The sequence below is a fragment of the Phocoena sinus genome, chromosome 8 (genome assembly GCF_008692025.1).
Source record: "Phocoena sinus isolate mPhoSin1 chromosome 8, mPhoSin1.pri, whole genome shotgun sequence".
Lineage (NCBI taxonomy): Eukaryota > Metazoa > Chordata > Mammalia > Artiodactyla > Phocoenidae > Phocoena > Phocoena sinus.
This window is the reverse complement of record NC_045770.1, coordinates 13,518,463-13,539,337: the sequence shown is the minus strand read 5'-3', so window position 1 is coordinate 13,539,337 and position 20,875 is coordinate 13,518,463. Positions and strand designations below refer to the sequence as shown.

Sequence of the window (20,875 nt, the reverse complement as noted above, 5' to 3'; positions counted from 1 at the left end):
TGTTTGCATGTGGAGGCATGCCCTGGCTGTGGGTGGTGGGAGGCTCCTCCATCGGTTACGTGGGCCCTGGGTGTGCCCGGTATGGAAGCACAGGGATGAGGCTGGGGTCTTTGAGGACCAGGAAGCCCTAGGGCTAGGCTATGGTTGGGTGCCAGACAAGAGGAGCAGGTTGAGGTGGGAGCTGTCCCTCAGCCCCATTCTTCTGCCTGCCTGACCCAAATGACCAGAAGCCACACACAGAGGTGTGGGGTCTGAAGAGAGCCAGGTACAGAGGGAGGACCCAAGAAGACCTTGACTCAGATCTCTGTTAGGAGGCAGGCTGAAGCGGTGAAGAGGCACAGAGGGAAGAATGCCCGGGGGATGGGGGATGGGGGTCGCCTCGGGAAGGTCCAGGGGTGAGGTAGGAAGACCCAAGCCCCGGATTCTTGTTCTTTCCCTTCCTAGTTGGGTCAACCTTTGCGCAGGTCATTTCACCCTTCTGAGCTGCAGTTCCTGCATCTGTAAAACGGGCATAACAAGAAGCCCTGCCTGGGTGAGTAATGGGATGGAATTGGCGCTCAGTGACCTGTAGAGGGCAGTCCCCGAGGCAGGGCCCGCCTGGATGGAGGGCTGTACCACTGAGGGTGCGGGGAGGAGAGACAGATGGCGAAGAAGTACCCGCCCCGGGCCTGCTCTCCGGGACACTAGCCCCTCTCGCCATCTCCCTCCTCCCAGGACCCGGCGGCCCGGAGCGCCTGGGCTCGTGCTCGCGCTTGCCCGCTGCCGGGCCGGATGCCAGGGCTGGCAGGGCTCCGCGCAGGCGGGCGGGGCGTGCAGGAAGCGCCGCGCGCGCCGGGGCCTCTGGGAGCAAGCGGGAGACTCTGGCGGCGACCGGCTCCCCGGCCTGGGCAGCGGCGGTAAAGGTCTAAGTAGCAGGGGCGGGCCGGTGCTGGGCTAGTGCCACTAGGAGCTGGAGGCTGGGGACGCGTGGGGCGCAGCCGGTGCCCTGAGAGGTGGGCATTCAGGCGGGCTTTACTCTTGGGCTCTGAAACCAACTAGAACTAGGAAAGCTAGGACCCAGTTTAAGAGGAGGAGCTCTGGACCTGTGCGAGCACAGACCCCGTACCTTTCCTGCTGTGCCCTCTCCTTTTCTCACTGCCCCGGAGACCAGCGGTGATCTTCCGACAATTGGCCTCATGCCCCCATCCCCACCGCCAGTCCCATCTTGAGTCAGAGGCCCTGCAACTGATTTTATCCCACTGAGCTAGTTTCCCCAAGCTTTTCCAGCCTTCCAGGGCCGTCTCTTAACCCTTCTATACTCCCCGCCCCCGACCCCGGGACTCCTGGTCTGAGCCCCAGGCTGCGCCTCCATTGGTTGGCCCTGCTGGCAATAGGGCCGAATGCACCCAATTCTCCCTAAGCTTGCTCTGCCCTTAAGGAGTCACATCTCAATGGAGACCAGGTGCCAGATAGCTGTATGCTTCATTTAAGGGAGCTCAGAGGGATCAGGAAAGACTTCCCAGGAGAGAGGACTTTTGACCAGGTTCTGAAAAGATTGGGTAGGATTCTGACAGGGGAGAAAGGTCATTCCAAGCTGATGAAAGAGTATGAACAAAGTTAGGAAAGTGGGAGCAAGAATTCAGTAAGCCTGGCGGGTGAGGTACGGGTCAGGGGGAAACTCAGGAAAATAGCTGGTGTGGGCCAGGTGTTTGGACGCTACATAACCTAGGATTTTAGGGAGGCGACTGGTGTCTGGGATCAGGGATGGGAATGGAATGAGACTGAAGGCAGAGGCCACTAAGGAGGAGGAGGGTCTAAATTAGCACAGGGTGGTAGGGATTATGCAATAGGAACAGGCTGGCAAAGGACTGGGATGAGGAACCGGCAGGGCTGCTTCCACTGTGTGAAGGAGGCGGGAAGGATTTGAAGACAAGTGGAGAAGGGGGGAAGGATTTGAAGACAAAGAGGTCAGATTTCGAGTAGAAATCATGTGATTGGGAAGATTTGCAGTAAAGTAACTGGAAGGGGAGGAGGGATGCTGAGTTCAGTTCTGCGAGCGTGCGGCTTGAAGCATTGGCAGGATGTCCATATGGAGATATCAAATAGGAAGTCATTCATTCACTTATCTATAATTTATGCCAGCCTCAAAGGCAGGTTACATAAAAGTCACAGAGAAGATAAAATGATCAAACCATTAAAACTCAGCTAAAAGGACCTGATAGCTAGGGAAAAACTTCAGAGGAGAATGGATGATTGTTACTGGAAAACGTTGGCTCAGAAAAGCCACTGAAAAGGAACACAGGACTCATAGGAGCGTGCTGGCAGCCAAGCAAAAAAAAGGACACCTAAATAAAACAGTTCACTAGGCTGGAATTCAGGAGAAAGGTGATCGTGAAGCCTCAGGGGAGAACCAGTGGGTGGTAGGATCACTCAGGTGGGGAATGTAGAGGAGAAAGGTCTGAAAGCCAGGCCAGGGCCTTGGCTATGCTGGCATTTAAGGAAAGGCTGATGTTCTCCTGAGGAGGAAGGGCCTCCCTTGGCCTGCATGAGAGGTGGGGTGGGAAAGTGGGGGTGTGTGGGGTCCATTCACACCATTCTTTCTGCAGCGGAACAGGATAGAAGGTGGTGTGCTCGGTCCCCCAGGCCCTGACCTTCTCTCCTGCCATGAGGTGGGGCTGCCATTTGCCTAGGGCCTCTTGGGGCCCTGGTCTGGGAAGAGTACTCCAGCCAGCAGGTGAGCAGGAAGCAGGGGTTTCTGTTGCCACTTCTCCCTTTCCAGAGTCCAGATGGCACCTCCAAGAGAGAAGGGATCCAGACACCAGGCATGCTAGTCCCAGCTCTGTGATTTACTAGCTGTTGACCTTGGACAAGTCACCGTACCTCCCTGAGCTTCCTTTTTCCCATCCTAAGCTAAGGGAGTCAGACTAGATGATCTTTGAGTGTCCCTGTAGCTACAGAAGTCCAGGAACACTTGTCTGATTTCATTTTGCATTCAATGAGTATTTATTGAGTGCCTGCTATGTGCCAGACCCCATGCTAAGTTCTAAGTAGGTACTTGTGAACCAAAACAGATATGATCCCTGCTCTCATGGAGGAATGGGGGTGAGTGTGTGAATGAATTTTAATCAAATAATTACACGATGAAATATAAAATTTCATAATGACTGCTACAAAGGGGCAGTACATGACGCTATGAGAGCAAATGATGGGGCTTTGATGTAGATGTGGGGTCTGTGTATTGTGGAGCTAATGTGGGTGAATTCTGGATGCTGTTTCTTCCTTCTGCTTTCTCTCTGTAGATGAACGTATCCCCTTCCTGATCCACTGGAGCTGGCCCCTTAAAGGGGAGCGCCCCCTTGGGCCCCCTAGGTGAGGCCTCAGTGTGACCTTGGGACACATCTGGGCACAGCAGAGTAGCCTGCGAAGGGTCAGGACTTGGAGAGAGCTTGATCTCCTGGGGAGAGTTGGTTTTCCGGGGCTGAAGAGGGTACAGACTCAGCTACCAGGCCTAAGGGGAAGTTAGCTTATATCATCCACAGTACAAGTCACAGTGGTCAGCCAGAGGGAGGACCGGTGGGAAGTGGGTGGAGTCTGGCAGTGGTCAGTCTGAGTTCCAGGCAGGCAGTCAGCAGTGGGGGACTGGAGGGGTAGGGGCAAGACCTCAGGCCCTGGGAAGGGTATGAGAGTCAGATGAGGCTCTGGACTTGGGTGTCCAGAGGCAGGCCTGGATCTCAGGAAGCCAGCAGTTCATCAGTCCAGGCAGGCCTGGACTCTGAGCGTGTGCAGAGCCTGAGCCCAGTAGCCAAGCCCCAGCTCATCCCTTTTCCTTGCTCACAGGGCCTTTATACGCCATCACGGAAGCTCAGCGGGCAGTGGTCCCCCATCAGGGAGGCATGGACAGTTGTTCCAGGGCATCGCTGCAGCTGGTAAAGAGACTGGCTCCTCAGTCAGCCTGAGGAGAGGGGCTGCTGGGCTCCCAGTGTGGGGGTGGGTTCAGGGAGCGTGGGGAAGAAGGGCCTGGAGAGAGAAACAAGCAGGAAGGAGGTATAGAGGATCCATTACAATCAGCCATTAGTGGACCCACTCTCCCTGGCTTCATTATCCATCTGTCCATGTATCCCTTCCTGCAACAGTCATGCAGTGCACACTTACGATGTACAAAGCACTGGGAGGGATATAACATCCCTCAACATCCCTTCAACACACTGCCTCTAGCGGTCAGGTGAAGATACACGTGGATAATCCTACAGCCAGTCAGCCCAGACTCACCCTCACTCGTTCCATGGCTTCCCACTTTCTGCCACAGAGGTCCAAACTTTCTGGACAGTCGGAGGGAGTCCTGTGTGTCCAGCACCACTGTGGGTCCTGGCATCTCCTGGTGTTGTGTCTTGACTCCGCAGCCTGACCCTACCACCTCCTTAAGCTCCTGCATTTCTCAGCCCCTCTCCCTGACATATTTATTCCCTTTGCCTTCCCGTCCAGAAGCTATCCAGCGGCACCGCCAGAATCTGGCCGAGTGGTTCAGCCGGCTGCCCAGGGAAGAGCGCCAGTTCGGCCCAACCTTTGCACTAGACACGGTCCACGTAGACCCTGTGATCCGCGAGAGCACCCCTGATGAGCTGCTTCGCCCACTGGCTGAGCTGGCCCTGGAGCATCAGCCACCCTCTGCTGGGTTCCCCCCACTGGCCCTGTCTCAGCTCTTTGACCCAGATGCCTGTGGGCGCCGCGTGCAGACGGTGGTGCTCTATGGGACAGTGGGCACAGGCAAGAGCACGCTGGTGCGCAAGCTGGTCCTGGACTGGTGTTACGGGCGGCTGCCAGCCTTCGAGCTGCTGATCCCCTTCTCCTGCGAGGACCTGTCATCCCTGGGCCCTGCGCCGGCCTCCTTGTGCCAACTTGTGGCCCAGCGCTACACACCCCTGAAGGAGATTCTGCCTCTGATGGCCGCTGCTGGTTCCTGCCTGCTCTTTGTGCTCCACGGCTTGGAGCACCTCAACCTTGATTTCCGGTTGGCAGGCACAGGGCTTTGCAGTGACCCGGAGGAGTCAGAGGCGCCAGCTGCCATCATCGTCAACCTGCTACGCAAATACATGTTGCCCGAGGTGAGTGCACCCTGCTCCGCCTCCACTGTTCCCAATTTGCCCCCTCAGGATTTTCGTGTCCTGAGTCCGCATGCTTAATGGGTAGGAACGTAGGCTCTGGGTTAGTTCAAATCCTGCCCCTCCACTTCCAAGCCGTGGGACTGAGCAAGTCAGTGACTTCTCCAGGCTTCTGTTTCCTTCTCTCCTTGAGTTGTACTGAACAAATGAGATACTGCCTATGAAGTGCTTAGCACAGCGCCCTGGATCATGGGCGCTCAGTAAGTGTGAGTTATAACTACCGTGGTCGTCATTATCTTCATCCTTGAACACTCAGTCTTCAGGGACTGCCTGGCAAGTGAGGCAATCAGGACACAAGGGTCTTTTTTTTTTTTTTTTTTATAAATTTGTTTATCTTATTTATTTTTGGCTGTGTTGGGTCTTCGTTGCTGTGCACGGGTTTCTCAAGTTGCGGTGAGTGGGGGCTACTCTTCGTTGCGGTGCGCGGGCTTCTCATTGCAGTGGCTTCTCTTGTTGCAGAGAATGGGCTCTAGGCGCACGGGCTTCAGTAGTTGCGGCACGTGGGCTCAGTAGTTGTGGATCGCGGGCTCTAGAGCGCAGGCTCAGTAGTTGTGACTCACGGGCTTACTTCTTCCGCAGCATGTGGGATCTTCCCGGACCAGGGCTCGAACCTGTGTTCCCTGCATTGGCAGGCGGGTTCTTAACCACTGCGCCACCAGGGAAGCCCACAAGCGTCTTTCTTAACTCTCAACCATGCTCTTCCCAGGCCAGCATTCTGGTGACCACCCGGCCCTCTGCCATTGGCCGCATCCCCAGCAAGTATGTGGGCCGCTATGGTGAGATCTGTGGCTTCTCCGATACCAACCTACAGAAGCTCTACTTCCAGCTCCGCTTCAAACAGCCAGACTGCGGGCACGGAGCTGGGGGTTTCTCAGCCACGCCGGCTCAGCGTGACCACCTGGTGCAGATGCTCTCCCGGAACCTGGAGGGGCACCACCAGATCGCCACTGCCTGCTTCCTGCCCTCCTATTGCTGGCTTGTCTGTGCCACCCTGCACTTCCTGCACGCTCCCACACCAGCTGGCCAGACCCTCACGAGCATCTACACCAGCTTCCTGCATCTAAACTTCAGTGGGGAGATGCTGGACAGCACTGACCCCTCCAAGTTGTCCCTGATGGCCTATGCAGCCCGAACCATGGGCAAGTTGGCCTACGAGGGGGTGTCCTCCCGCAAGACGTACTTCTCTGAAGAGGATGTCCGTGGCTGCCTGGAAGCTGGCATCCAGACGGAAGAGGAGTTTCAGCTGCTGCATGTGTTCCGCCGGGATGCCCTGAGGTTTTTTCTGGCCCCGTGCGTTGAGCCAGGGCACCTGGGTACCTTCGTGTTCACTGTGCCCGCCATGCAGGAATACCTGGCTGCCCTCTACATCGTGCTGGGTTTGCGGAAGACGACTCTGCAGCGAGTGGGCAAGGAAGTGGCCGAGCTCGTGGGCCGTGTCGGGGAGGATGTCAGCCTGGTCCTGGGCATCATGGCCAAGCTGCTGCCCCTGCGGGCCCTGCCCCTGCTATTCAACCTGCTCAAGGTAACAGCCCTAGGATCCCAGGCTGCCGGCCCCCATCCTCCTCGTTCACTCTTGCTCCTGCCCAGAAGGAAACTGCTTCTTCCTGCATGACCGTGAATCCTCTTCTTGGCTCTGTTTCAGATTTGGGCAATCTGGCTTTTAGTGGGAATGGGTCATAAGGAAGGGGGAGAGAGAAGCCGCAGGCTGGGGAAGGCTTGGAGGGGAATCTAAGGGTGCGGGGACTTTCATAACAATCCCATAACTCTAATGATAGGTTTTTGTTTGTTTGTTTGTTTGTTTTTTTTTTGTTTTTTGCCTCTCTCCTCCTAGTCTTTGTTGCTGGGCGGCCGGGGTCACTACTGTCCAAGGTCTGTCCTGTGTTTTGCAGGTCCAGAAACCCAATTGTATCTGTTCCTCAGAGGTGATTAGACTCTGGGAGTGATGTCTCATCCTAACTTAATCACCAGAGGCAGGTTTATAAAGCAGACGCCATTTTATTCATTTATACCAGGAGGATAAATGGCATTGGTAATTGGCTTAGGACAGTCCATCCTGGGTGCAGGTCTGCTCCAGAAACCAAATTACAGGCCTGAGGACTGTGCTGTGAGCAGGGCGGATGTACTAAGTTTTTGATGGGAAGAAGTAGCCACTCTCGGCTGATGTCTGCCGGGTGCCTTGTAAATGAAATATAATTATGATCCCTTTTTTTAAAAAAATTAATTAATTATTTATTTTTGGCTGCATTGGGTCTTTGCTGCTGCGCGTGGGCTTTTCTCTAGTTGCGGCGAGGGGGGGTTACTCTTTGTTGTGGTGCTTGGACTGCTTGTTGCGCTGGCTTTTCTTGTTGTGGAGCACGGGCTCTAGGTACATGGGCTTCAGTTGTTGTGGCACGTGGGCTCAACAGTTGTGGCTCTTGGGCTCTAGAGCGCAGGCTCAGTAGTTGTGGCGCACGGGCTTAGTTGCTCCGCGACATGTGGGATCTTCCCGGACCAGGGCTCGAACCCATGTCTCCTGCGTTGGCAGGCGGATTCTTAACCACTGCGCCACCAGGGAAGCCCTATGATCCCTTTTATAGATGAGGAAACTGGAGCTCACAGAGGCTAAGTAACGTGACCAAGGTCACTCAGATAGTAAGGAGAATAACTGGGATCTGAGTGCAGGTTTTATGGTTCTGAATCCTGTGCTCTTTCCGCCAAACTTTATTGATGTACTATGGATATTTCTAGGAAGCTATGGCGCCTTGCTAGGTAACCCTGGTCCTCTTTAGAAATGTTTCAGTAATCGGTCTTGGGGAAGCAGAGCCCTGGTGAGCTGACAACATTTTAACAAGTTTTCCTTTTTATAGGCTGCAAAGCCTCAGGGTAAAAACAGGGATTCTGTAACGCAGCTACCTGGTTCAGATCCAGGCTCTGCCACTTACTAGCTGTGTGACCTTGTACAAGTTACTTAACCTCTCTGTGCCCCAAGGTCCTTATCTGTTAAATGAATAATAATAGATAATAATAGAATCTATATCATTGGCCCAATATGAGGATTAAATGTCTTCATCTGCAGGACCTGGCACATAGTAAGCGCTATTTAATTGTTTGTTAAACACAAAAGCAGTCTCAGGCAGCCCATCCCTTCTTACACCATTGCCTCAGGCAGGCAGGTAATGGCCATTGCTGAGGCCACCCACCTCTTTGAGGATGTGCTTGCCTCATCTGGATTGCAGTGAGAGGCTGTGGTCTCCTGACAGGATTCAGAAAGCCACTCAGTTACTTAAGGGGACACCACACCCCTAAGCCCTCTCGGAGGGAGGGTTGCCTAGCAGAGGATGGGTCCCATCTGTTTCTTTATGAGCCTATTGATTCATTTTCCCAGAGTGACAGTTTTTGTGTCTTGTCTCCAGATGCTTGTTGGGGGAGGGGCACTATAACCTCCATGGTGGGAACCTCGCCTGTAAAAAGTGAAGAAAACACATGAGAGGAGGTGCCACAAAACAACCTGGTGGCTCTTGCCAGAGGAATGGACCTCTCCTTTCCTTTCAGAACCATTGCAAGGATGGCAGCTGATGTCGCCAACCTCCCAAACATTCAGTTCTTCAACAAATATTTGAGTGCCAGGCAGTGTGTTAGATTCGGAGGAAAAAGCAACAGAACCCCAGGTTTCTGCCTTTTCTAATCATACAGTCTCAACATAAACATGTCAACATAACCATGTGATTAAAAATTCTGGGAAGTGCCTGGAAAACAAAGTTCCAGGTGCTATGGAAGTGTGTAAGGGGGGAGGGGGGACCTGGTTTGGGGGGATAAGTAAAGCCTCTCTGCAGAAAGGGCTTTTAATCTGATCCCTGGAGGATTAGCCAGAACTGGGTGTGTGGGGGGGAACACTCCAGGAAGAGGGCACAGCTTTGAAGGAGGAACAATCTTGGCACCGTCAAAAAACAAAAAACAAAAAAGAGAGAGAGAGAGAGAAGCCGAGAGGACAGGAGCAGAGTGAGCGAGGGTGAGAGGCTGTCATGAAGGCGCCGTGGCTGACAGGGGCCTGTCAATGAAAAATTGATCAATAGTTCATCTGTTGCCAGAACGGGACCCCTTCCAGGGCCTGAGAGCGAGCTGTTTTTTAAATAAATTTATTTATTTATTTAGGCTGCATTGGGTCTTTGTTGCTGTGCGCGGGCTTTCTGTAGTTGCAGTGAGCGGGGGCTACTCTTTGTTGCGGAGCACGGGCTTCTCATTGCGGTGGTTTCTCTTGTTGCGGAGCACGGGCTCTAGGCGCGCGGGCTTCAGTAGTTGTGGCTCGCGGGCTCTACAGCACGGGCTCAGTAGTTGTGGTGCACGGGCTTAGTTGCTCCGCGGCATGTGGGATCTTCCCGGACCAGGGCTCGAACCCGTGTCCCCTGCATTGGCAGGTGGATTCTTAACCACTGCACCACCAGGGATGTCCCTGAGAGCAAGTGCTTGTGTAGCACTCGGAAATCAATTGTCTGAGGAGACACATGTACTGACAAAGCAAAAGACTTTATTGGGAAGGGCCACCCAGGCAGACAGCAGTGGTGTAAGGGAACCCAGGAGAACTGCTCTGCCACGTGGCTTGTAGTCTCAGGTTTTATGGTAATGGGGTTACTTTCTGGGTTGTCTCTGGCCATTCATCTTGCTTGGCCCCTATTTAGTCTGACTCAAGGTCCTTCCTGGTGGCACACGTGTCTCAGCAAAGATGGATTCCAGCACCAAGGATTCTGGGAGGTTGGTAGGACAATATTATGGGGCTGGCATCTCCTCCCTCTTTTTGGCCCCTCCTGAATTCTCCAGTTTTTGACAGCAGCACCCTGTTCCTTATTGGCAACTCCTGTTGCGAGACAACTCATGCAAGTGGTCATCATCGTGCCTGGCCAAGGACAGTGGTTTTAGTCAACGGTTCCCTAACACATCTAAGAAAGAAATGGAAATTTTAATTCAAGCCAATCTGAGGATTATAACCCAGGAGACAGTCTCTCAGAGAGTTTTGAGAACTATTCCAAAGACATAAAGAGGGAGGCCAACGTATTCAATATATGTGATTTTGGCAACGGGGGTATGTGTGATCAAACACACATCGCACCTAGTCACGAGGCACAGACATCTCAGTTAATGGTTTTAGTGCTTTTCTAAGTATGGAAAGATGCAAGAATCCGGGCTCGTAAAAATTTCTCCTGAAGTATCTAAGGACCAGTTCTGTCAGTTTTCCCAAAGCACAAAGTACCTTATCCTCATCTTCGCCCTGAATTCCTTTCAAGGTTATTGTAGCCAGTGACTGCAGTGGCTAATGACTTGACTTTGTAGAATTGGGTGGTGGGCAACATTCTTTATTTTACAATCCCTTCCCTTTCAGTCTTAGTTTCAACCAAGGTTTGGGAGGCATTTCGTGACCTATTTGTTACACAGCACTAGGAATGCTCATTCCCAGGTCAGGCAAGGATTTCATCGATAGGTCACTCAATGTGCTATTAGGGGACTAGACCCTATTAACAGTAGCCCAAATCCTCTGGACCTCTTACTAGTCCGTTGTGATCCAAGGAACGGTTCCCTCTTGTTGTTTCTTCCCTTATCTAGAGTTACACTATTATAGTCCTTCATCTTATAGAACTATATATTTGATCAATTGTTTCAAGTCACCTAATCATCGTTAATTTTTTTGTGTGTGTGGTACGCGGGCCTCTCACTGTTGTGGCCTCTCCCGTTGCGGAGCACAGGCTCCGGACGCGCAGGCTCAGCGGCCATGGCTCACGGGTCCAGCCGCTCCGCGGCATGTGGGACCTTCCCGGATCGGGGCACGAACCCGTGTCCCCTGCATCGGCAGGCAGACTCTCAACCACTGCAGCACCAGGGAAGCCCCTCATCGTTAATTTTATCTGAGGCTCAGTCACACATTTGGTAATGCAAGAAACAGCAATCTTACAAAATAGGCAAATACAAGTAATATAGCTAGTAGTATTAATAGGATCATAAGTAAGTATTGAAGCTAAGATCTTCCACAAGGTGAGGCCCAGTATCTCCTCAGGTCTCTGAGCAGTCTGTTTTGCACCAATCTCTATCTTTAAGGAAAATGATATATTGGCATTGTACATAAAGTTCACCGAAGATGTCTGCATATACAAGGCGAGTGGTGGCTCACTGTGACCCCTTACAGGATTGAGAAAGGAATGTTATCTTCTAAGGAGTTACATGGCCGGCGCCAGAAGGAGAAAAAGTGATCTTTATGATTGAGCGGGTATTTCTGCCCTTGGGGAGGTCTGGTTAAATGCATAGTGCAGATGTACAATGCACACTGGAGGGGAGGGAGGAGGCCCAAAGGGGCAGAGAAAAATTTCATGTTTAAATTTTTCTTGTCTTTCCTTAAAATACGAATTTTATTTCATGAGGCCAAATCGTGCAGGGTCTGAAGCAGTAGGAGCGGCATCCGTCATCGCTGCTGTGATGACGACGGTGATGTTGAAGATGGTGATTTACTTAAACCACCGAGCCCGGTACCAAGCTGAATGCATAACATATGCTAACTCCTTCCCACCACGCTTGGGCTTGAAAATGTACGGGGGGTTTGGGAAAAAGAAGGAATTTCCCAGCGTCTGGAGTACGTGAGAAGAGTGTTGAGAGGTGACGCCGGAAAGGTCACATTGGGGCCAAATTCCGCAAAGTTTTATATTCCACATGGGCAGTGGGGAGCCACGGAAGGTGCTGCAGCAGGGGGATTAGTATGATCGGACGAGTCGTGCTCAAGTTTAAGGGAGATCACCAGGCTGGAGCAGTCAGGAGGACTGCACCTTAAGCTTAGGCCAGAAGGCTGAACAGCACGCAGTAGGCTGCAGCGCCCCCACCCTGCTTCCCTTCCAGGTGGTTCCACGTGTGTTCGGGCGTGTGGTAGGTAAGAGCCGCGAGGCAGTGGCCCAGGCCATGGTGCTGGAGATGTTCCGAGAGGAGGACTACTACAATGACGACGTCCTGGACCAGATGGGTGCCAGTATCCTGGGTGTGGAGGGCCCCCGGTGCCGCTCGGACGAGCCCACGGAGGATGAGGTCTTCGAGCTTTTCCCCATGTTCATGGGCGGGCTTCTCTCTGCCCATAACCGGGTAGTGCTGGCTCAGCTCGGCTGCCCCATCAAGACCCTGGATGCCCTGGAGAATGCCCAGGCCATCAAGAAGAAGCTGGGCAAGCTGGGCCGGCAGGTGCTGCCCCCCTCGGAGCTCCTTGACCACCTCTTCTTCCACTATGAGTTCCAGAATCAGCGCTTCTCCGCCGAGGTGCTCAGCTCCCTGCGCCAGCTCAGCCTGGCGGGCGTGCGCATGACACCCCTCAAGTGCATGGTGGTGGCAGCCGTACTGGGCAGTGGAAGGCATGCCCTGGACGAGGTGAACTTCGCCTCCTGCCAACTGGACCCTGCCGGGCTGCGCACGCTCAGGCCTGTCTTCCTGCGTGCCCGGAAGCTGGGGTGAGGCCCTGTCCTCGTGCACGGGTGGAAGAGAAGGTGCTTGGGAAAGCAAAGGGAGTGAGGAAGGACCAGGGGGTGGGGTGAGATCTGGTACGGGTGGAGGTGACAAGAGCTACAGGAGGGGACACAGCTGTGGACTACAAGAGGCAGGATGGTGAGGGAGGGGCCCGGTGGGTGGGCAGGCTCCACGCCGAACTCCTTCCTTGGTTTCTCACCTCCTCTCTGCCCACCTTCTGCTGCAGCTTGCAACTCAACAGCCTGGGCCCTGAGGCCTGCAGGGACCTCCGAGACTTGCTGCTGCATGACCAGTGCCAAGTTACCACCCTGCGGTGAGTGCCCTGGGAGGGGGCTCCATCCTGCTGGCCAGCTAAGGTCAAGGGTGAGCTCCCCACCTCCCAACATGCCTGGAACAGGCGCACCCATGCTGTAGTAAAGAAGGCGGGAGTGTAGACCTTGACCTGCTCCCCACCCCACGACGTCTAGTACAAGCAGTCAAGCAGGGGGAAAGATGCCACCAGCCATAAATGGGTGCTAAGAAAGCCTCTTGCGTGGCTAAAAGCAGCCTGGGGTGGGGGGTGGAATAACACCCAGGTTGGTTACCTGGTAACGACGCCACTGATTCCCTCCCAGGATTTTCCCTGCCTCCTCACAAGGATGACCCTGACGCTGGGCGCTCAGTAGATGCTCCCAAAGTGTTGACTGATTTACTAGCGACCCAGACGCTGGGTTCCTGATTTTGGGTTGGAGGAAGGAGAAGTGAATGAGGAGGGAGGGAGAGGGGGATGGGGAACCAGGAAGGGAGGATGAAGCAGGGGCTGGAAGGGGGGGAAAAAAGGAGCAAGAAGGAACATGGTAACGAGGAAAGGGAGAGGGAAGAGGGGAGTCTCAAAGGAGAATGGAAGGCGGGAGGAGGGGAGGGAGAAGCCGGCTTCCACCCCACCCTCCCTCCTCTACAGTGAGCCTCACCCCTGTTTCTCCATCCTCTTTACCTGGGCCTGCATTTCTCTGCGTCCAGGCTGGTCTCTGCCCCAAGTGGTGCACTGTTTTGGCCCAAGTCCCGGTGCTTAGCACAGGGCATCTGCTAGGGGCCCTCATAACCTTGGGGTGCTTGTGGCCCTAGGCTGTCCAACAACCCGCTGACGGTGGCGGGCGTGGCCCTGCTGGTGGAGGGGCTGGCGGGAAACACCTCGCTGAAACACCTGTCTCTGCTGCACACGGGCCTTGGGGATGAGGGCCTGGAGCTGCTGGCTGCCCAGCTAGACCGTAACCAGCAGCTACTGGAGCTGAATGTGGCCTACAACGGCGCTGGCGACACAGCGGCCCTGGCCTTGGCCAAGGCTGCCCGGGAGCACCCTTCCCTGGAGCTGCTGCAGTGAGTCTTGCCCTCCACTCCCATCTCCCCACCCACCCTTGGTGATTGGCCCTTCCCCTGCCCTGATTCTCCACCACCATTTCTCCTAGGGTCCTAGTGGCCCCATTTCTATTGACCCTGGTCCCACCGAATTCTAGCGTCATCCCTGCCTCCCAGTGGCCACCACCCTCCATCTCTGGCTTATTGCAAACACTTACCCCGTTGCATTTCACAGCCAGGGGAACAGTTATGAGGCCCTTACTCTCTGGCCACCCGCCCTCTGCCCCTTCTTCTCAGAGCTGAACAGCATCTACTGTCCTCTCTCCTGCCAGCCTCTACTTCAACGAGCTGAGCTCAGAGTGCCGCCAGGCCCTGCGGGACTTGGGGAGCACCACTGAGGGCGGTGCCCGGGTCGTGGTGTCGCTGACAGAGGGGACAGCAGTGTCCGAGTACTGGTCAGTGATCCTGGGTGAAGTCCAGCGGAACCTCAACAGCTGGGATCGGGGTCGGGTCCGGCGCCACCTGGAGCTTCTGCTGCGGGATCTGGAAGATAACCGAGGAGCCACCCTTAATCCTTGGCGCAAAGCCCAGCTGCTTCGAGTGGAGGGCGAGGTCAGGGCCCTCCTGGAGCAGCTGGGAGGCCCTGGAAGCTGAGACAGTAGCAGCAGTGTGTGTCCCCTGGCCCCAAGCCGCTTCTGTCTGTGGCCTCCTAGCTTGCACTACCGCTTCCAGAAAGATCCCTTCAGGGCTGGAGGCAAAGGAATGGGCACAGCTGTGCCAGTTGCTCTCCTGGGGCGTGTCCAACCAGTGCTTCCAAGTCTGGGGTTTTCAGGATCATGGAACACGCTTCCCCTCCCTTCGGCTAGAAGGACTGAAAGATGTGGCGTTTTGGTGGCCCCACATTGTCCTGTAGCACCACCACCAATCTCCTCTCGGATTGTGCCACCAGGGGGCACACTTCTTTTGTCGGCCTTGCCAGGGGTCTTGCCATCCAGATGTGTTGGTGGGCCTCCGCGTCCTGCCTTATGCTTTCTGGGGACACCCTGGGACCCCCAGGATGCCAGCGGCCACTTTCCTCTCTCCCTGGTGCTGTGTCCTCACCCTTGTTTCCCCTTCACAATTGTACCCAAGCTCGGTGGCCCCTAGGGGCGTGGGTGCTGACTTGCTGCCATTAAAGAGCTGTGTCTTCCAACTACTGTGGAGTCTTTTTTGCCTGTTGCTTTCAAGAAAGGGTACTGTTCTGGGTCATTCTGGTTAAACCACTGGCCACTTTCTGTTGCAGATGTTTCTTGGGCACTAGTTTCAGAGGCCCTGAGCGTGGTGCAAGAACAAGACGTCAGCATGGAGGTAGGCCACGTTGGGCCATAGGGCTCCTGTCCCCCTTCTCATACTCTTATCCCAGGCTTGGAATTACAGTGCCCAGCAATTACAGTGACCTTTCTCTGCGCAGAGGGGGGACTGGGGCGGCAGCAGAGTCTCCCGAGAAAGTCGGGGCTCGAGAATAGGGCAGGAGGAACAGACACACTTCCCCAGAGGACAAGACTCTCCTCCCGTTAACCATTACTGACTGCTTCTAAGGCAGCGTCTTGGAGGAGGCGGGACGTGGCGGGGTAGGTGGGAGGGTCAGCTGGTTTCGATGGACCTTGTCCCTACACTGAGCCTGGCTCGCTGATCCAACCATGGAGGCAGCTGCAGGTAAGAGGCCAGGAGAAATCCTCTGCGGGGGATTTTAGGGCAGAGGGCAGATTGGAAGGCTTTGGGACCAGGACACACTTGGTACTGGGGCTTGGAGCTCTGAGGCACGTAGACTGGAAGTTAGGAGGGGAGAGGTGAGTGGTTGGATGTGTCTGCCTTCCTGGTCCACGCCCTGTACTGATATGCTCAGACTTCTGTGCGTATCAGGAGGCCTTGCCCGGGGAGGGGAAGGAGGGGGAAGGGAACACCCTTTTGGAGCGAGTCCTGAATTTGGGGGTTCCCCGAAGTCCTTTCAGTTAATGACCATGGAAGAGGAGTCCCGGGGGGGCAGAATGTGCCTCTCCTCCCCTCACCCCTTCTTTTCCCAGCAGATCTTCAGGACACAGCTTCCTTGGCCCCGTAAGTGCCGTGCTGTGAAGGATTGGGGCAAGGGGAGGAGGGCTTGAAGGTGGGGAAGCTCTTCAGCTGCCATTAGCCATTAGCACCTCAAGGTGAGCCTGGGACCCAAGTCCGGATGTCAGTTTTCTCCTACCTGCTTGACTTGCTTCCTTGCAGGAAGTTTGAGTTTAACCCCAAACTGGGCATTGATAATCCTGTGCTCTCCCTGGCTGAAGACCACGAGCCCTCTGGTAACCCCCCATCACTTGGGGCAACCGTTTCCTTTCCCCAGAGCCACCAGGGCTCCACACAGCTTCCCGTCTCCTTGGTAACCACTCACTCTGTCTCCCTCTGATAACAGCCTTGGTGGGAGTACCCATGTGGAGGTGGAAGGGGGCCAGGCATTTCCTGTCCCCGCCACTCTGCCTGGTCCGTGTTCAGTCCCCCTGCCCAATACCTAACTGGGCAGAAGCCTGTCTGGTGTTCTATCACAGGGGCAGGGTCTGCCAGACACAAGGTGACTTGTACTTGGGTCATGTCCCCTCTCCTCCCCCTTTTCTGCTGCCCACCTCCCCTTCCAGATCTCTGGAGCCTGGAACGACCTCGCTTCTATCTGCTGAACAGAGAGGAGGGCAGGAGTTTTGGCTTCCACTTGCGGCAGCAGCGGGGCAGGGCTGGGCATGTGGTGTGCAGGGTGGAGCCAGGCACCTCTGCCCAGCGCCAGGGTCTTCGGGAAGGAGACTGGATCCTGGGGGTGAACAACCATGTCGTGGAACATGAAGACTATTCAGTGGTGAGGTTGGGCTGGGACCCCTGTGGTACAGGAGAACATTCTATAGCACCTCAGGGAGACAGAAGCCGGTTGGTCACCTCCCTGGGTATATGGGGGCAGGACCCAAGCCTCAACCTCCCCCATCTCCCAGAACTTAGGGACACCCAGGCCCGAATGGTTGCGTGAAGGTCTCCAGAGAGCCGGTTCCCGTGGTGAAAAGTGTAGCTTCCAGGGAGGGGAAGCTGGCAAGAGGGGCCAGCCCAAGCCCGCTCCGTGTGCCCACTGTTCAGGTGATACGCCGCATCCGGGCCAGCGGTCCTCGGGTGTTGCTGACGGTTTTGGCGCAGCACGTGCATGAGGTGGCCCGAGCTCAGCGGGGGAACGATGCCCACCTCTGTCCCACTCTCGGCCGAGGGGTCCGGCCTCGGCTGTGCCACGTAGTGAAAGACGAGGGTGGCTTTGGCTTCAGTATCACCCAAGGTGAGCTTGGAGCTCGGGAGGGCTCAGGATGGGGATCTCAGCCCTGCTCTGGGCAGAAGCGGGCAGAAGCTTGCTGTTTGTGCTTCCAGGACATCGGGGTCCTTTCTGGTTAGTGCTGAGCACTGGAGGAGCAGCTGAGCAGGCAGGAGTGCCCCCTGGGGCCCGGCTGCTAGAAGTGAATGGGGTCAGCGTGGAGAAGTTCACGCATAACCAACTCAGCAAGAAGGTATGACTGCCTGTTTCCCATCCGTCCTCACCCCTCGGGCCTGGTCCCTGCCTCTGGAAGCAGACCCCTCCTCCACACGCCTAATCGCCTGATCCGATCTTGTACCTGTCGCCATCCTTCCCTTTACACTCTGTGCTGGGCCCTCCCCTCCCTTCCCTAGTGCCTCGTTCCTGGACCTGGGAAGAGGGGCTGTGAGGAGGTGCCTGCCTCTGCCCTCCCTACCCAGGTAGTTGACGCTGATGCCCTGCTGGGTCCCCACAGCTTTGGCAGAGTGGCAAGCAGGTGACCCTGCTGGTGGCAGGGCCAGCGGTGGAGGAACAGTGTCGCCAGCTGGGAATGCCCCTGGCTGCACCCCTGGCAGAGGGCTGGGCACTGCCCACCAAGCCCCGCTGTCTGCATCTAGAGAAAGGGCCCCAGGGCTTCGGGTTCATGCTCCGAGAGGAGAAGGGCCTTGACGGTCGGCTCGGTGAGTGAGAGCCCTGGGGGCGGGGAGGGAAGGTGGGCCTTGGGGTGGGCACACAAGTGTATATATACACCTCTCAGTGCACAGAAGTGGTGGCCCTGGCTGAACCCCAGCCCGGGCCTCCTCCTCTTGTGTAGCCCTGGGTCAGTCCCCTGGTGTGCATACAGTGGCCTGGGCCGGCACTGGGGGTCAGTGGGGAAGGAGCAGTGAGGATGTCTGCATCCCAGGTCAGTTCCTGTGGCAGGTGGACCCAGGACTGCCAGCAGAGAAGGCCGGGATGCAGGCTGGGGACCGGCTGGTAGCTGTGGCTGGGGAGAGCGTGGAAGGGCTGGGCCATGAAGAGACAGTGTCCAAGATCCGGGCTCAGGGCTCCTGCGTCTCGCTCATCGTCGTCGACCCCGAGGCTGACCGCTTCTTCAACATGGTGCGAGCTGAGGGGCGGGGGCTAGAGAGAGGGCAGGGAGAGAGCAGGGCTCGGGTGGGGGAACAAGCAGCACGGTTTGTCCTATCTTCCTCTTTTCCAGGTTCGCTTGTCCCCACTTCTCTTCTTGGAGAGCACAGAGGCTCCTGACTCTCCCCAGGATACCGGCTCAGCCTCTCTGGTTGAGACCAGGGACCCACCAGTTGAAGACACGACCGTCCCACGCGGCTTCCGCCAGTGCTTCCTGTACCCTGGGCCTGGCGGTGGCTATGGCTTCCGACTCAGCTGTGTGGCCAGTGGGCCTCATCTCTTCATCTCCCAGGTGACTGATGCCCCAGGGACCTTGGATCTTTTCAATCATTTGCCTCTTGACAAGCCTTCCTCTGCTTCCCTCCCAGAGCCTCAGTACACCCAGCAGACTTTTCCGTGGTGTTCCAAGCTCTACATTCCCCCCCACCCCATTCCACCAGGTGACCCTAGGAGGCTCAGCTGCCCGGGCGGGACTGCAAATGGGAGATGTGATTCTGGAGGTGAACGGGAATCCCATGGGCGGAGAGAATGACCTGGAAAGACTTCAGCAGCTGGCTGAGGCGGAGCCACCCCTATGCCTGAAGCTGGCGGCCAGATCTCAGCAGGGCTTGGAAGCCTGGATTCCCCCAGGGTCTGGAGAGGTGAGGAAGAAGAGACAGATGGACTGTGAGTCAGCCAGAAGAGGACAGAGGGGAGCCAGAGCAGAGGGCAGAGCGGGAAGCTGCAGGGTGAAGCAGCGTGGGGCACTCAGGCTGGGACTTTAGGCCATGGTACGTGCGGTCAGAAGGACCCAGGGAAGAAGCCCCATTCCTGGGCATCCCAGTGAGGGCGGGGGCGGGGGGGGGGGCACAGGGAAAGGGAACTCTTCTGGTCTCTGAATGACCTCTTCCCTTCTTTCTCTGCTTAGGACTGGACTGTAGCCTCAGATCTACTGTAGCACCCCCCTATGCCTGGCACAGATCTACCCAAGCTTTCCTGTCTCCACTCTCCAGCCTGAGGTGGTGGGAGCTGAGATGCTCTCTTTAAACCAGAAGCTGCAGCTCTAGGACTCCGGATACCTCGGATCACAGGATAGTCCTTGGCCTCCCTCCCTTCCCATGGGCCCACCTCCTGGAAGAGGGTGTGGCCAGAGGCCTCAGGTGGGCCCAAGAGGGAACCTCCCCTTTGATTCCAAAGCAAGTCACGTGGGATCTTTGGGAGCTGTGCCCCAAGGATGAAGATCTGCGTGAGATGAGTGCTATGATTTTGTGATTTATAACAAGAAATATATGTGTGGCCTTCATACCCTTTCCTGGCACAGAGCTCCTAAAATCCTTGGAATTTCCTAAGTAGTAAGAGAGAGAAAGCTGTCTTCTGTTTTTGACAATAAGCCCCTTTCAACTATACCTAGTTTTGTTAATGAGGTGACTCTTGAAAAGCACCTGAGAATGGGGCACTGGTTTCCAGGGGAACCAGTCATGTGATTAGAGGGTTGGAACCTTCAGTGCCCCACCCCCACCCCTACCCTCAACCTCCTGGGAGGCGAGAGGGGCTGGAGGTTGAATTAATCACCAGTGTTCAATGGATTGATGGATCTTGCCTACATAGAAGCCTCCACAGAAACCCAAAAGGACAGTTTCAGAGAGCTTTCCGTGTTGCTGAACACGTGGAGGTGCTGGGAGGGTGGTGCACCTGGAGAGGGCATGAAGCTTCCATGGTCATACCTCTCCCGGTTTATCTCTTCCATCTGGCTGTTCCTGAGTTGTGTTCTTTATAATAAACTGGTAATCTAGTAAGTAAACTGTTTCCCTGAGTTCAATCACTCTAGCAAATGATTGAACCCAAGGAGGGGGTTGTGGGAACCTCTGATTGATAGCTAGTAGGTCAGAAGCACAAGTGACAACCTGGACTCGAGATTGGTATTTGAGGTCGAGGGCAGTCTGTGGGACAGAACCCTTAACCTGCGGGATCTGATGATACATCCAGGTAGATAGTGTCGGAATTGAGTTAAATTGTAACACAAAAGTTAAATTGTGTCTACGGAGAATTACTTGGTGTGGGAAACCTCCCTCCTCCATGTTTCACCAGAAATGAAGTAGAACTGAGAACGTTGTAGTAAAACAGAGAAGAAACAGAGTTTTCCCTTTCCTGGCGGGCTGTGGGGCCGGCTAGGATTGAAGCCGCCTGGAATTTGCCCTAAGCATGACTCCAGGACTGTTGGGTATATTGCAGGAACTTGGAGACCGGCTGCACCTTCCCTCTGTGGGCACCTTAGGATTGTGGGAGCTGGTGCCTGGTCACTGTTGGTCTATTGTAGAAATGGCCTTTCCCCGCAAATCTGGCTGCCTTTGTTTGTGTTGGTGGGGGTAGGGTGACCAAAAGGGCCTCAGGCTCAAGGGGTGGGACCCAGTTTCTCTAGGAGAGAAGTTGAGACCTTGTCAAATTTCTCTCTTCTTATTCAGTCTTCAGGGTAAAGGGTCAGCCCAGAACTGAG

The 20,875-nt window shown here is 55.3% G+C and overlaps 2 protein-coding genes across 8 annotated transcripts; both read left to right on the top strand.

Moving 5' to 3' along the window:
• Positions 1-637: 637 nt before the first annotated feature.
• Positions 638-15,129, top strand: NLRX1 (NLR family member X1). Of its 4 annotated transcripts, none has more exons than XM_032639751.1 (10): positions 765-896; positions 2,586-2,713; positions 3,279-3,348; positions 3,817-3,905; positions 4,462-5,081; positions 5,845-6,660; positions 11,991-12,586; positions 12,829-12,915; positions 13,707-13,958; positions 14,270-15,129. In XM_032639751.1, exons 2-10 carry the CDS (start codon positions 2,644-2,646, stop codon positions 14,589-14,591), a joined length of 2,922 nt encoding a protein of 973 aa, XP_032495642.1. In that variant the 5' UTR covers positions 765-896; positions 2,586-2,643; the 3' UTR covers positions 14,592-15,129. The 4 variants fall into 4 exon arrangements, with proteins under 4 accessions (XP_032495644.1, XP_032495642.1, XP_032495641.1 ...); XM_032639750.1 differs by having other exon boundaries at positions 776-992; XM_032639752.1 differs by lacking the exons at positions 3,279-3,348; positions 3,817-3,905 and having other exon boundaries at positions 776-992.
• A 472-nt stretch (positions 15,130-15,601) lies between these two features.
• PDZD3 (PDZ domain containing 3) lies at positions 15,602-20,182 on the top strand. 4 transcript variants are annotated; one of them, XM_032639757.1, is made up of 11 exons: positions 15,602-15,632; positions 16,004-16,031; positions 16,188-16,261; positions 16,592-16,803; positions 17,073-17,262; positions 17,352-17,488; positions 17,750-17,954; positions 18,179-18,375; positions 18,476-18,694; positions 18,843-19,043; positions 19,310-20,182. In XM_032639757.1, the coding sequence occupies exons 1-11, from the start codon at positions 15,617-15,619 to the stop codon at positions 19,337-19,339; spliced, it is 1,509 nt and encodes a 502-aa protein (XP_032495648.1). In that variant the 5' UTR covers positions 15,602-15,616; the 3' UTR covers positions 19,340-20,182. The 4 variants fall into 4 exon arrangements, with proteins under 4 accessions (XP_032495648.1, XP_032495647.1, XP_032495645.1 ...); XM_032639756.1 differs by having other exon boundaries at positions 16,941-17,262; XM_032639754.1 differs by lacking the exons at positions 15,602-15,632; positions 16,188-16,261 and having other exon boundaries at positions 15,658-16,031; positions 16,941-17,262.
• Positions 20,183-20,875: the final 693 nt, after the last annotated feature.